General features: G+C 41.2%; 3 protein-coding genes and 1 pseudogene across 3 annotated transcripts; all 4 read right to left on the reverse strand.

Annotated features, from left to right (window-relative positions):
- The window catches only part of LOC140934304 (uncharacterized), a 79,888-nt pseudogene that overhangs the window by 27,795 nt on the left and 37,951 nt on the right, over window positions 1–14,142 (reverse strand).
- On the reverse strand, window positions 2,206–6,081 carry LOC140932722 (Golgi-associated plant pathogenesis-related protein 1-like). Its single transcript, XM_073382233.1, has 4 exons — window positions 6,047–6,081; window positions 4,781–4,845; window positions 3,233–3,466; window positions 2,206–2,575 (listed from the first exon to the last, which is right to left on the reverse strand). The coding sequence occupies exons 1-4, from the start codon at window positions 6,063–6,065 to the stop codon at window positions 2,207–2,209; spliced, it is 687 nt and encodes a 228-aa protein (XP_073238334.1). The 5' UTR covers window positions 6,066–6,081; the 3' UTR covers window position 2,206.
- LOC140932839 (uncharacterized) lies at window positions 8,233–11,218 on the reverse strand. The gene has a single exon (XM_073382343.1). It carries the CDS (start codon window positions 11,203–11,205, stop codon window positions 8,233–8,235), a length of 2,973 nt encoding a protein of 990 aa, XP_073238444.1. The 5' UTR covers window positions 11,206–11,218.
- LOC140932840 (uncharacterized) lies at window positions 11,224–11,997 on the reverse strand (the record flags this gene model as incomplete). Its single annotated transcript, XM_073382344.1, has 2 exons — window positions 11,512–11,997; window positions 11,224–11,358 (listed from the first exon to the last, which is right to left on the reverse strand). Coding segments are annotated over exons 1-2 (621 nt in total), but the record flags the coding sequence as incomplete, so codon positions are not given.

Raw genomic sequence — 14,142 nt, forward strand, 5'->3', positions numbered from 1 at the left:
CTTTCAGTGTTTTGAATTTCACGACTTAGCGAGTTAAAAAAAACTTAGGACCTTGAAACCGAATTGAGAATTTTCGAAAATTAGTTCGACAATGAGGTATATAAAAAAGCGCTGGAATTTCTTGTATCATGCAAATGTATCTGGCTTGCAAGAGTAAACATATCACGAAAATAATAATAAAGATCAAGAAAAGGGTACTTGACAACCTCGTCCCCAGAGCTTTTCCGTTTTTCTATAGGAAAAGTATGGGGGATGAGGTTAAGTACCTGGTGTACACTTTTTAATGTCTTTTTCTTAAGAGCTCCAACCTCGTACCCAGAGCTTCTCTTCCCCTTCCGTTTTCCAAGCGAAGTAAAACATGGGGTAGACAAAAGCAAAGAAGACTTTTACTCCTGGGACATGGTCGTTAATCAAAAACAAAACACAAACAGCGGTGATAACATTGCGAACTTACGCATTTTTTATATCAACTTGACCCGTATACTAAACGTATACTAGACCAAATAAATTTAAAAGTGACCGCTACAGCCGATTATGACAAAAACTATTTAAACAACAGTGACCACACGCCAGCCCTAATCACTATTGAAATGGATAGTTTTTGTCACTCTTTTTTTTTCAAAAAATATATTATTTTCCTTTGTTTTTGGATATGAAATTGACTGTTGACTAGCTATACTATTCAATGAGAACTTCTATATTTAAAAGAAAATACTACTAAGCGGTTATGATTGTGAGCGTCTACACAAGATATAGCTGGAAGTCTCTCGACGTAGCTGCCCTGTTACTACAGAACCTTTACATGGGATTAGCAACGAATTTGTTATATATAAAGGTTACAAGATTGACGATACCAAGATAAAAGCTCCAAGAAATAGCTTAACAAGGGACACTGCTTTTGTCGCGGCCGCTCTCACGTTAGGCATTGTTGAAGGTGAAGTAGTCGGCACTTTCGGAACGGCAACCGCTGGACACCATGTAAACTCGGGGGGAACACGCCCATACTGCGGATTCAGTTTTCTCTCAGTAGGTCGGAAAACGTTCCTACCAAAGTAACCTGCAATGTTACCCTCGGGGTTGTATTTGATAAAAATAGCAAGTCTCTTGTCCTTAAGCAGGGTCGAAGCAGCTCCAATTTGTGTTGAGTTTTTCCAAATAAGCTAAAACAAAATAAAGAATACGGGAATGTCAGAAGCAGTGCTTCACCGCCCACACAAATCACTGCTTCTATAAAACCTGCTCGCCGGCAAAACCCAGGTCGATGCCGTCAACAACCCAGTCACCCAATTTATGTACTGTATAAAATTCATAGGCAGGAGCTCTTATAAGATAAATGACTGTGCATAAATAAAAGTTCTGAAGGGACTGAAAAACGGTTTTTAATTTGAGTGACTGGGACTAAGATTTGATGTGTGACCCTGGGAATAGTATTAACCCTCTCACCCTCAAAAGTGATCAAACTCAAAATTCACGCCATTTTCTAAACTGAATGTTGTAAATTGCTGAAAGACTAAAAGCGGCATTTGAAAAGTAATACCAAAGAGGTTTTATTGTTTTATTTGAATGGTTACACCACATCAGAACCATAGGATGTGGTCCACCGACTAGAAAATTGGAAACACCTTTCAAGAACTCAAATGCGCCCTCAGGTCGATGTTACGAAAGTTATTCATCATCCCCGCTTTAAAGGTCAGCCTTTGCTCACTTTTGACTTCTTCTTATTATTATTATTATTATTATTATTATTATTATTATTATTAATATCATCGTCATCATCATCATTATTACTATCATTATCGTTAATTTTGTCGCAAGGTTTTTGCGCCTGCCTGACTTTGGTTATTCTGAACTCCCCAAAACCACGTAGAGTTGTCAATGAAGGCTAATTACAAAGTGGCTTCTTGGATGAAGTGGGCTCCATCAATGAGGTGGTAACAATATCCATAATTTGAGAGGATGAACAAGAAGCCGACATGTGGCATATTATAAGCGATCTGTCAAATTAGTGGGAAACTGAAAATAGCGTTAGAAATTTAAACGCTAAGAAAATGATTTGTCCCATTTTCTTTAATAAAAAATTTAAAACAAAGAGAGGCCCCAGTCATTTTCAAACGAGTTGTTTGTGTCTATTACTTAATATTATTATGAAAAATGGACAACCAAGTAAGTTTTTATTATCCTTTATTTTTTTCATGTTGCCATGTGTTTAAGATATTAGGTAAACAAAAAGCACCCACTGGACAACAAACGTAGCCAATCTCTGTGATTCTAGTACAGCAGAAACACCTGCCCTAACAACGTTTGGTTTGGTGACAACTTGGTTACAATCTGTTGTGACAGTGCTGACGTTAGAAGCAGAGGTGGTTACAGAAGGGAGTGGGCGACCCTCCTGGGTGGTTGCCGTTATGCAATGTATAACGGAGGTTGTCAAGATGGGCTCTTTCGGAGGAAACACATTTCTGGAAAAATAACCTCCAACGTTTCCGGGCGGGAAATATTTTACTACCACCACAGTTTTGCCGTCTTTTCTACGTTTGCTGGCTGCGCCGATTTGCTTTGTGTTTTTCCAGACGAGCTAAAAAAGGCAAGGAAAGAGTTATAAAATTGGGCTAAACATTCATTAATTTGTCTCCAAGCACTGATCAAGTTCCATGGAGATAAGACGGCTGAGGTGGTGAAAGTCGCCAAAATGGCCCATCCCTGCTAAAGCCATGAAGTTACGAGCTTGTTGACAACAATATTAAACCTCGATATAAAAATTTGAATGCAGGACACGTCACAAAACACGTTTCATGCGAGATGCAAGTGACAGGCGTAACGTAAGGAGGAAAATAATGGAGAGTTTAAGAATCACGTTTGCAACTGCAAGTGCGAGATGACCGCGTCACCTCTTTTCCCGCAACCCTAGCTTACCGTTTGTCCTTAGTCGTTAAACATCAAGAAGAGATCCAGGAACTTAACAATATCATCGTTCTCACATGAATCGACAATTGCATGGCTATCTCTACCATTTGCTGCTGCCATTTTTCATAACTGACCTGATTTTTAATCTCAAATCAGGGTAGTCTTAACCATATTTGCTGTGGATCAATTTAGGTTTCTGAGAAACTGCCCACCTACCCCTCCCCTGAGTCAACATTAACACTTACTTCTGACTTTGGGCAAAATGATGGCTTAGGGGAGGGGTAGGTGGGCAGTTTCCTAGAAACCTAAATTAATCCGAAGTTTTTACCTGGGTGAAATGTGCAGCTTTTGGGTAATACCGTGGCTTACTATAATCATAATTTTTCTCCTCTTGGTAGAACAATTTTACTGCTTGTTCACAAGGTTTGGCAGGCCTTCCAGGACTTAAGAACAAATTTCCAGGATCTTTCCAATCGTGTTCGAATTTGTTGTGTCTGGCCAAGTAATCTGCCCACGCGTTGGCTTTCTTCCAGAGATCATGTGACCAAGTTACGTTAGCAACCTATGAAGAAAAACTCAGTATCTGCATTTCAGGAGATAAGGTATAAAAGCTCTGTCGCTTTTACTTCATTCTTTGCTGTAAGTTTTGTCGGTATGGCTTGCCTTAGATAATTAGTGGACCACTGCTTGGTCTAAAGAAACCGTCTACCATTAGGTTGATCGATCTGCATCCTACACTGGTTACTGCTTTGAAGCAACTCGTTTGGCAGGTACGAGAGGGACTGGGACACACTCTCTCTCTTTCTCTCAAGTCAAAGCTTTTTTCTGTTTGTTTCTTTTTTCAAGCTTCTTTAACTATTTGCTATTAGTGATCTTATTGTTCTTACTCTAAACAAAATGTCACTAAATTTAATGTACAAGGTAGTGAGGATGTTTTTTGGCATTAAAAGAAATAATTATCCTACGAAGACAAGAAACGGTGTTATTTCCATAAGTTCAATTTTTTCCCTATTATCATTATTCTATTCAAATTTATCTGCTGAATTATTCAATATTGAACTAGTCTATTAAAACAAGCAAGATTCATCAATAGTAATATCTCTGGTGTGTTTCGAATACGGAAAAAGAGTTGGGGCATATATTCGGTCGTGCAATCCCTTAAACCTTTGAGCCGTAAGAGTGACCAAAGCCAATTTTCTTCTAACAATATCACTATATAATCTAGAGAAAACGTTGTGAGAATTAATGAAATGATCATCTGATGGGAAAAGCTTTGATCTTAAACCAAATTCTCTCAACGTATTCTTTAAGGAACTGTATAGACATCAGTCTGGAGAATTTGTATTTGGATATTAGGGCTTCAGAGGTTAATCCTTTGATAACCATACAAAACCCAAACCATGTGATGCACATCGATGGGAAGGAGATCGGCACAAATTTCCAGTTCCTGGGTCATTTCATCCTTTTTAATTCTTTCTCTTCTTTTACCGCTCCTCACAAGCAGGCACATCGACGATACTTGAGAATAAATAATGTTTGTGCTACTGCATCAAAGTACAAACAACTAAAATAGAATCTAGCTACGTGAAAAACTTCGACACGAAGCTCAAAATTTTGTGACCGACTGAACCATTATTGTTATTGTTAGTCATTGTAAATATTTGATTGGCATCTTGAATAGTTTTGATATCTTTGCATTTTATTCTATTTTGTTTTTTCCTAAGTTTGCGACCGGGCGGGATTCTCCAAATCATGCGAACTGATTGGTTACGGGAGCGAGCGGTTTTATAACATCTTGCCCACTAACCCGGCCGGGAGGCCTCGGGCAGTTTTTCGTACGTGAAGGAAAGGGAGTTGAAAGTTAGAAGTAAATTACCTGATGGATTCTCCTGAAGTGGTTATGCCAGATAAGCGAAGGCTGTTTACATAGCAAAGAACAACCTGCCAATAAAATCAGCAGAGTCGTTCAACATTAAAGTGCATTGTAAACGCATTGACATTTGCCGACGAAATTGACTTAATTTCTGTTTTTCACAAGGGGAATTAGTTTTTTTACATTCTCAAATGATATTTAGAACGTAGAACAATCAGTCAGTGAGTTGGTAAGTAGCAGTATATCGTTTGACAAAACCTTTTCAGAGAGCCTAAATTTAATAATTTGGTCAGCTATGATATTTGGATTGCTGCTATTAGATTGACAGAACACTTAATCGAAAATTCCACCAATTTGTTTGTTTGAATTGGACTGACAGACCATGAGGAGTGCTTCAGGTTATTCTGGCAACAGAGGAATCTAGTATTGTTATTTTAAAATAAAGAATCACTAAGCGTCTTTTTCGTAGACAATATGTAATTTAAAAATATGTTGTAACTTTCTTATGTATGGACATTTCGTTCAGCTCACAATTTTTGTTTTACTACCTGAACTTTGTGCATTCATAGACAAACGAACTCAGGGACTATTAAAAACGTCGAGCAAAAAACATATATGAATGTCAATTAATCGCAGATATGATGAGCTTGTTTACTCTTCTTGGGACATTTATCTCCTTCTTCTATTGCCTTTAAATCCCTTTCTGTAATTAATTTAACCGCTGAAACATTAGAATCGATCTTCATGATCAGTTCAACAATTGATTTTAATTACCAGTTTTCATTAGCTGTCCCAAATCGTACTTGCATCTCAAATGGACAGTTATGTAATCTGTGTCAGCTAACCAGTCAGCAAAACCCTCCTGTATTTTAGGTTTCCATACAACTAGGCTCAAATTAATCGAATAAGGCCGACTCTGTGCACGAATTTCTCCCAAAAACTATTTCAGTGTTTAACATTGAATTTCAGTAATTTGGCGTACTTTCACTTCTTTCCGATTTCGAATTCCCACAGTGTTACAGTGTTTCATTTTCGTTCATCAAGACCTGCAAAGTGATGTTCTATCTCCAGTTTCTGGGTAACGTCAGGAACCCATGGGCTCCTGGTAACGTGTACTGCAATTTGCAAAGAGAGGTGGAAAAAAAATACAGCCTTCCAGCGGCTAATTTCATTTGAGTTCCATGACTATAAACGAAAACAGTGGTTTTGTCTGAGTCAATCTTGCGCATGTACAGAGTTTAAGTTTCCCTACTTCTAGAATACACTAACCTGCTTTCTGAACAGTCATACTTAGCAGCAACAGATAACCTAATATATAGATTGAGCCAAGCCTAAAAGCGGAGCTCCCGATTTCATTACAATAATAATAACGATAATAATGATGATGATGAAGATCGTTTTATTCACACTGGTACACAATACGATATAACCTCGTTGCAAATACTGATACCCCCCTGTCGGTATCGGGATGTAGTCTAGCCTACGTGTAGCCGCAACCCACTCCCGACAAAGGAAGAAGAGGAGTCAAAGAAAACTACGAAAAAAGTACAACGTAGTTAGATAAGGTTTAAAGAGCAGGAAAGAAAAAGGTCTTAAAAGTTGAAACTAAAACTAAAACTCTATAACTTTAAAACAGCACAAGAAAAGATTAACTTATCCAAGGTGAATTCAAACAACAAAGTTATATATGGTATAATAAATACATTAATTTCATATACTGGAAATGCAGAATGAAGAAATAAATTCAGGGAAGATCACCACAGTTATCAATGCAACTTTGGCACTGTACCTAACGTACCTAACCATTCATATAGTCATTCTCCAATTTCCACAGCAGCTGGTCAATTAGCCTGGCAATTCCTCGGAGATTGTGGTGGGAAACAGTTAGATGTCATGTGACCTCGAAGTAACTAATGAGAATGGTGCTGGGAAATATTTAGATTCTTGGAAAACAAAATTAACTGTTTCCCATGGGCCAAGTCTTTAAGTGATTTGTGATGTTAATATTTTAAAAAAATTTATAGCTGCATGGAAATTCATTAAACCTCCCTGGAATGTCAGTTGTTGGTCATTCACGGGTAATAGTGCACTGTTACCCTCTGATGTGAATGATTTTTGCGATGTTGCCTGCTTAGAGAATATTGGCACCAAAAAGTTTCATTGTTAGATGTCAGGTGACATTGAAATAACCAATGAGTGTGCACACGGTTGGAAAGAAATTTCCAGCTATAATAACAATGTTTCTTAATATATCATTGTTGTTGGAGAGAAAAAGGAATAGACTGGATTCAAGTAAATAAAATTTTGGCATTAGCTACAACGTAAAAACAACCTAAAAGCTTTTATTTTAGCTGATGCCCATATTCACTAATTTGGGAAAGTGCAGGTTCTTGCAGGTTTCTATACTATTGTAGTTCATTTAGTTTAGTTGTTCTCAAATGTCCCCCTATCTTACTTACTATATTTATTTGTCTTGTCATCCTACTCTTAAAGAAGACAGGTCGCTGGACAAACAAGAGGGTTCCCGGTCCCCCGAGGCATTTTTGAAGATCTTTACAAGATCTCGCCCCGTATTAGCCGCTCAAAAGGGCGGGGGTATCATGAAGGGACCACCTTCACTCGTGTCGCCGGGCTAAGAAAAAAAGATGACAGCAGTACCTTTTAAAACTCCTTGGCTGTTCTTCAACTGGGCTGTTTCTTAATACAGTTACCATGGTACAGCCTGACAAACACGTACTCCATACAGTTTAAGTTAGCTCTTTAAATAGAGAAGGCCACACCAAATAACTGCTTCATCTTTTCTGTCACACAGGCTGAAAACAGAGTAACAAAGCTATTAGTCGTCCATGACCACAAGATATAATGATGTTTCACTTGTTATGCATGACCACTAAGGTCCTCAGTCACCTAGACCGATTACAGCATAACAGTCCTTTCATCTGTTATGCATGACCAGTAAGGTCCTCGGTCAGCTAGACCAATTACAGCATAACATTCCTTTCATCTGTTATGCATGACCACTACGGTCCTCAGTCACCTAGACCGATTACAGCACAACAGTCGCTTCATTTGTTATGCATGACCACTAAGGTCCTCAGTCACCTAGACCGATTACAGCATAACGGTCCTTCACTAATTTGTTATGCATGACCACTCAGGTCCTCGGTCACCTAGACCGATTACAGCACAACAGCCGTTTCATTAGTTATGCATGACCACTAAGGTCTTCGGTCACCTACACCAATTACAGCATAACGGTCCTTTTATTGTTATGCATGACCACTAAGGTCCTCAGTCACCTAGACCGATTACAGCAAAACAGGCGTCAGCCCTTCATTTGAAATGAAACATCACCACATCATTGGCTATTGTCAGGGTAATTATGAGTTAGCCAGATGGAGTATTTGAAAAACACATAGATCAGACACTTATGATCCAACTAATTCAGCATTGTCTCAATGATGACTTTGTGATTGAGCCCACTCTACGAGTCTGAGAAATGTTTCCTCCCTATATGCTGGGGCTAACACCCTTCTCTGTCGACTCTGAGTTGCTAAGACATGCAGTCTCTCAATCTCCACTGCTCTAGCTCTTGTAGTTGGAGTGTCCACAGGTCTGAATCTGTCATTGTTTATCAGAACATCCTCATGAAAAGCAAAATCAGGATCTCTTCCTTCCCTACCTGCCGATTTTGCTCTTGACAATGCCACAAATAGAGCTCCTGGGTTTCTGGCTTCAAAGCCATGGTCCCCAGGGTGAACCACTACATACCTGAATGCTTCTCCGGTGCCCACAGTCATCCCTTGGCATTTGTGGATTGTTGTTCCCCATGCCAGTCGCAATGGAACCTGCAGACGCTTGCATCGGCATGCGCATTCAGTGGAACGACTTACCGGTACAATTGGCACAACTGTCAGATCTTCATTAATGTATGGTGGCCCCCTGTATCCTGGAAACCTCACCAGAACCACATCAGGTAGAGGAGCAGGATCATCAGTAGGTCTGCGGCCATCTTTGTAAACAATATCTACGACTGTGCCTACTGCCCCATTGTACAAACCCCAATCAGCCTTTAAGTTAACCACCAGCATGACTTTGCTGTCACGGCAAAGATACAGTAGAGGTAACAATCCTCCCGCCTTATTACTGTTGGCCTTCATTGCATGTCCGCCATTGTCAACTGCCTTGATCTTTGCCACTGGGTGGTTTGGCTGTCTGTTACACTCAAGCAGCTTTGTTTTATTACGCTGCCATTCAAGACGGTGCGTAGGAAATACATACAGTCCTTGCTCATCCATCCTAGCAAAGAGTTCTGGGCCATGCGACATGCGGAGATTGTGCCATTGAAACTGTTGTAGCCAGTGGATTTGTTGGGGTGTTGTCGTATAATTTCTTAGTGACACCAGCACGTCTCTCAGCTGCTGTTCAGATTCATTCTGCCGTATAATCTGAGTAAGCTCAACAGCACTATCAAACATTGTCCAAACCAAGCGACCGTGGTTAGATGGTGCACTACGACAATCTGAGGTGTACACGGAGATGTCACACACGGGAGGAAGCTGAACATCATCTCCCATAAACACTGCCACAGGAATCCCTCCCCATAACTCATCTGCATTGGCTCCTTTGTTCACTGCATAACGTGCATGCTGTTCCATCCAGCCCATTGTTGTACGTCCAAACATTGATCGCTCATCACCAACCAGGACTTTCAGATTTTCGCACTTTTTCTGAATTTTCTCTAGTAAGGGACCTGTAGGTACAGTCAACTCATTGCCAGACCTTCCACCTGTTGGTACTCCAAGAAAACTGTGAGCTGTACTGCCGTGAACAAGATAGGCAGCATTCCCCGTTGGAGTTATCACCTGTATTGCATCATTGGCTTCAAAAACTTGCCGCACTAACCTCTGGAGACACTTGATGACATACGACTTTGCTGTACCAGCAGTTCCAGAGACAACAAGCCGCAGAGGATGGTAATATTCAGTGTTTTCAACAAAGTTGTACAGGGCAAGCAAAACTAGACTCACTATGGCTTTCTGATTTTCATTTAGAGATAATGGACACACCTGAGGTAAATCAAGGTCTGCACTTTCTGTCTGCTGTTCATCATCTGCTTTAATACTTTCATGAAGCCATTTTGTTGGGTCTTCTCCTTCAGGAAGAATGATACGGGTACTGCTCCAGTCATAGTCCTCCCCACCATCATCATAATCAAAGTCCCTCTCTACACCCTCATATATTTGGTTCTGCCCTGCATATACACCCACCCAGTCTGGTTGTTCTTCTGCTTCGACAGCATCATCTTCCTCATCCTCTTCAAATACTGGTTCTTGTGGGTGGTCTGCAAAACGCCGTGCCTTAGCAACTTGGGCCTTTACAAATGTTGGACAGTCATCACTTGCAAAAAAGTCCTTAAAGCGATCAATCCAAGATTCAGCATCCCCCTTCACTTCTTGGATGTCAAACCAGCTTGGCCAGTGTAGCAGGAGCATAGTCCTACAGTAGTCCTCATTCAGTGGCCATGTTGCGTGTGTAGAACCACCACTTACAACAGGGACATTACCGTTCCTCGATGCAAAGTGGTACCAAGAACATCGCTCATCTCTTGGTCGTGCAAGGTACTTATCCAGTGGGGTGCTGCGAGTTGCAGTTTCACCATCACGTTCAAGTCTCCTTGACCCCGACATTGACAAATAGGTAAATGGACGGCTACATCGCCAAAGTGCTAGGCCACTCAGCTCAAAGGATGCCTCCGGTCCACTGATGTCTCGTCTTCCGACGGTCTTTATCAGCATCTTAGCACACATTGACTTACCTGTCACTTGGTCTGCATCAGCTGCATCAACAGCATTTACCATGTCCTTAAAGAGATCAGAAGTTGCACCAGTGGGTTCGCTATCTTTGCAAGCATATCCACACACATAGTCGATTATGGCTATGATATCATCAGTGCTAGGATTGTCTGGAGGGGAATTGGAAAGAATCAAGCTTACATCCCCATTTGCTCTCCATGATTGTAACTGATAACGAGAATGCTGAACCACACGTGGATGGTCACGAGGCATCTCCAGGCGGGGAGCTCCATTATGATCTTCCACAATTTCGGGATTACTGTGCACTTTTTTCCCTGGGTGGAACTCGCTTCCAAACTCCATCCGACGTACACGTTCTCTCGGCTGCAGTCCTTGCTCCGGATGGCGAGGAGTTCTCAAGCAGTAATCAGAGCAACTGTGGAGTCCAACCCTGTTTACTAAAAGCAAATGATCCTCCAGTATTGCATCTTGTGTTGCAGCGATCTGCATTAGCATCTTAACTAAGGGATCCCTATCATCTGATATGGGCTCAGCCGTTCCCTCAGGTGGTGGCCAGAGGTTTTTTCTTGGCTGCCCTTCTTCCTCATTGCCAGCTGGATGTAATGCTGTCATGGCAAAGGTTTCATCTGCCCACTGACTAAGTCTAGCTGCATATTCTTCCTCTTCGCAACCATCTTCACGAGCTTCATGCAATAGCTGATGTGGTTGCCTGTCTTCCCTCCAGCTGAGTTGGTGCCAATGAATTTGACCGCGGGACTTGGCAAACTCATAGCGGTACCAATAATCAAAGACACCAAATACCGGCTTCAGTACCTTCTCATGGTAAGCCTGGGTACGCAGGTCAAAGTAACTCACTACTACATGAGTATTTTCTTGTACTGCCTTGAAGCGGGCATTGCTATCTTCAGCAAGGTTGACTTCTTCGCCTTTGGTCTGCAAGATGTACTCTTCCAGTAGCCTTCTAAGAGGAGGAAAGTAAAACTCGGCACAGCTTCCAGTCATGAAAAATGAAGGCAACCCATGCTTCTCATTGACCATGAACTCCACAAGGGCACGAAGCTCTCTGCGTCTCTGGTGCCAGTACTGAGCTTTACCACGCAGATTTGCGCCAAAATACAACAACTTGTCGGTAAAAGTGTCACCTCTCGCAAGTCGCTCTTGCAGGTCTGCAACAGTTATGTGTGGGTCACCAAGTTGCTGATCAACAAAGAACCGGCTCTGCTCCAGGGCACGCTTCCTCATGATCATATTGTGGACAACAAACTTCCAGACTTTATGCCTCGCAAACCTTCCGTCTTGGTACCACAGCAGGTGCTCTGCCCAGTTATGCAGTGTGGGACACGTCATCGGACGGTTTATGTGGAAATCACCCTTTCCATAGGGAAACAAGCAAGGAAATGCCATTGTAAAAAAGTAGGGAGTGGTAAACTCTGATGCTGGTGTTGTGCACGTGGTCGGCCAAGGGATCACTGGTCGTTGCACATTTCCTTGTGCTTCTACAGCTTCACCTTCCGGAGGTTCAGAAACAACTTCATTTATGGCTGCTTCTACTTGTGCTTGCACATTCACTCCAGGCTCAGGAAGAATAATTCCAGAGACTGTTGAGTCATCAGTGCTGTCTGTTTCCCCAACATCCAATTGTTGTGGTGCAGGGCCTTGGTCATCAATGCGTTCTGTTTCAGAGAACTCAACAGTCCTCAAATTTGGCAACTCACCATCTTCTGGTAAATTCTCTATGCGAGCGCCATCAATAACAACATCACCATAAGCAGGATTGTTGTCCTTGAGCCAACGAAGGGCTCCTTCAACACGGTGTCTTCTAACCCTGAAGTCCTTATGGGTATCATCTTTTCCTTGTCTTCTCACGCGTATGATATCCACCTCTGCTGGTAGGCGTGGAAGAATAGTGGCTGGTTCTTGCACAGCCTGTGGGAAAGCAATGCAATGTCCCTTTGAGGCAATACCTCCATGCTTCAGTAGGTGTACATGCACAGTAGGTGCTAGCCTGGCTATCAGCATCTGTTCAGCATCTGACATGTTAGACAAAATCTCAGGAACAGCCATTGGATCCATGTTATTCTCACCAGACCAAACTTTTGGTACCTTCTTATCTCTTCTGCAGCGAGTACACATGTTTCTCGTGCCCTTGCACTCCAGTCGCCTTTCCTTGCAGACCTCACAAAAAAAGAATGCATAAGTCATCTGCTCCACCTCAAATGCACGAATAGCACTGTATGCATTATCTTCTTGCTGACTTGACCCTGCAGGTGGAGGAGGCGGTAGATCTCCAACAGCTTCACGCAACCTTTTCTCTTGTTCTGATATTCTTCTTTGGTTTCGCCGTTGTCTTTTTCTCCTATCATCCTCCGTTTCCACTTCACCAGGCTTTGCAAACTCATAGTCCACACCAACTGCCCTTGCTCTAGCAATAAGGCGGTCATCTTCTAAGTGGCTACTACTATTTACTTCTGGAAGAGGTTGCTGTGTTTCCTGCACGTTGCTTGCTCCCTCAATTGGGCCATTTTCTACTGCAGGAGTGTGTCGTTCCAACTCTTCTCCTAGTAAATGAATTATTTGTATTAACCAACTACACAATTCATATAAGCTATGGGGCTAGTGGATTCTATTTTTTATCTTGCCTGAGGGATAATAGAGTTGTGATTCTTGGGCTAACAGATGCAAGCTACAGCCTTCCCGAAGGACAAGCACAAAACTGACCTCCTTTTCTTCGCACCCTAGTACTGCATGCTTGTATAACTGTACAAGAATTACTATTATAAAGCTGTATCTGTGGAAGTGTTCTCAAAACCTGATTTCAAATAGAAAATACACAATATTTCTACTTTTGAAACTTCGGATAATACAACAACCTTGACAAACATTTTCTAAGTGCTGATATTTCATAAATCAGTCATCAAATATAATGGGAGTGACCCAACCAATGAACTCATTATTATAATCCAAAAAATAATTATCTCTATGAGAATTCAATGTATTTTAACTTTGTTCTAGTCAAAGTAATACAACCCTAAGGTAAGTTTCCCCATAATAATAATGTACGATCAAATACAAACAGAACAAAAATCCTACAATCCAGTCATGGAGAATTAAGTACAGACATGATGACTTGTCATGTTTACCACAACAACAACACTTGAATTACACGACAAAAGGTCTAATCAATGAATTATACAGTGTTTTTGTTACAAATAAATATGATGAATTCTGGGACTCATCTTGTGAGAAATCATGAGTCCCAGTCCAGAACCAATGAGTTCCAGTTAAAAAAAATGAGTCCAAAATGGCAAATGTTTGGGCCTTTATGTACCAGCCGCAGACAGTTAATCTGAAGACACACTCCAAAACTCTGTATTATAGTATACTGAAATTAAAATATAGTTCTTCTATTTTAAAGCAGACGTCAACAAAGGCTAAAACAAATATGCATCACTAAACAACAACCATAACTGCCACAGAAATTACACGTACGGGATATTTCTACAAATACACACGTTCAGATCGATATATCCATGAATTATTTTATGTCTT

Source organism: Porites lutea, chromosome 4 (assembly GCF_958299795.1).
Source record: "Porites lutea chromosome 4, jaPorLute2.1, whole genome shotgun sequence".
In the NCBI taxonomy this organism is placed as follows: domain Eukaryota; kingdom Metazoa; phylum Cnidaria; class Anthozoa; order Scleractinia; family Poritidae; genus Porites; species Porites lutea.

Bases quoted from the DNA above. Each gene is read 5' to 3' on its own strand.
- LOC140932722 (XM_073382233.1), bottom strand. The intron at 3,467-4,780 runs GTAATTTACTTC...TTTTCTTCATAG, and splicing joins ACTTCAGGAGAATCCATCAG to GTTGCTAACGTAACTTGGTC. The intron at 2,576-3,232 runs GTAAAAACTTCG...TGCCTTTTTTAG, and splicing joins AAGCTGCACATTTCACCCAG to CTCGTCTGGAAAAACACAAA.
- LOC140932839 (XM_073382343.1), bottom strand. From the start codon at position 11,205: ATGACAGCATTACATCCAGCTGGCAATGAGGAAGAAGGGCAGCCAAGA.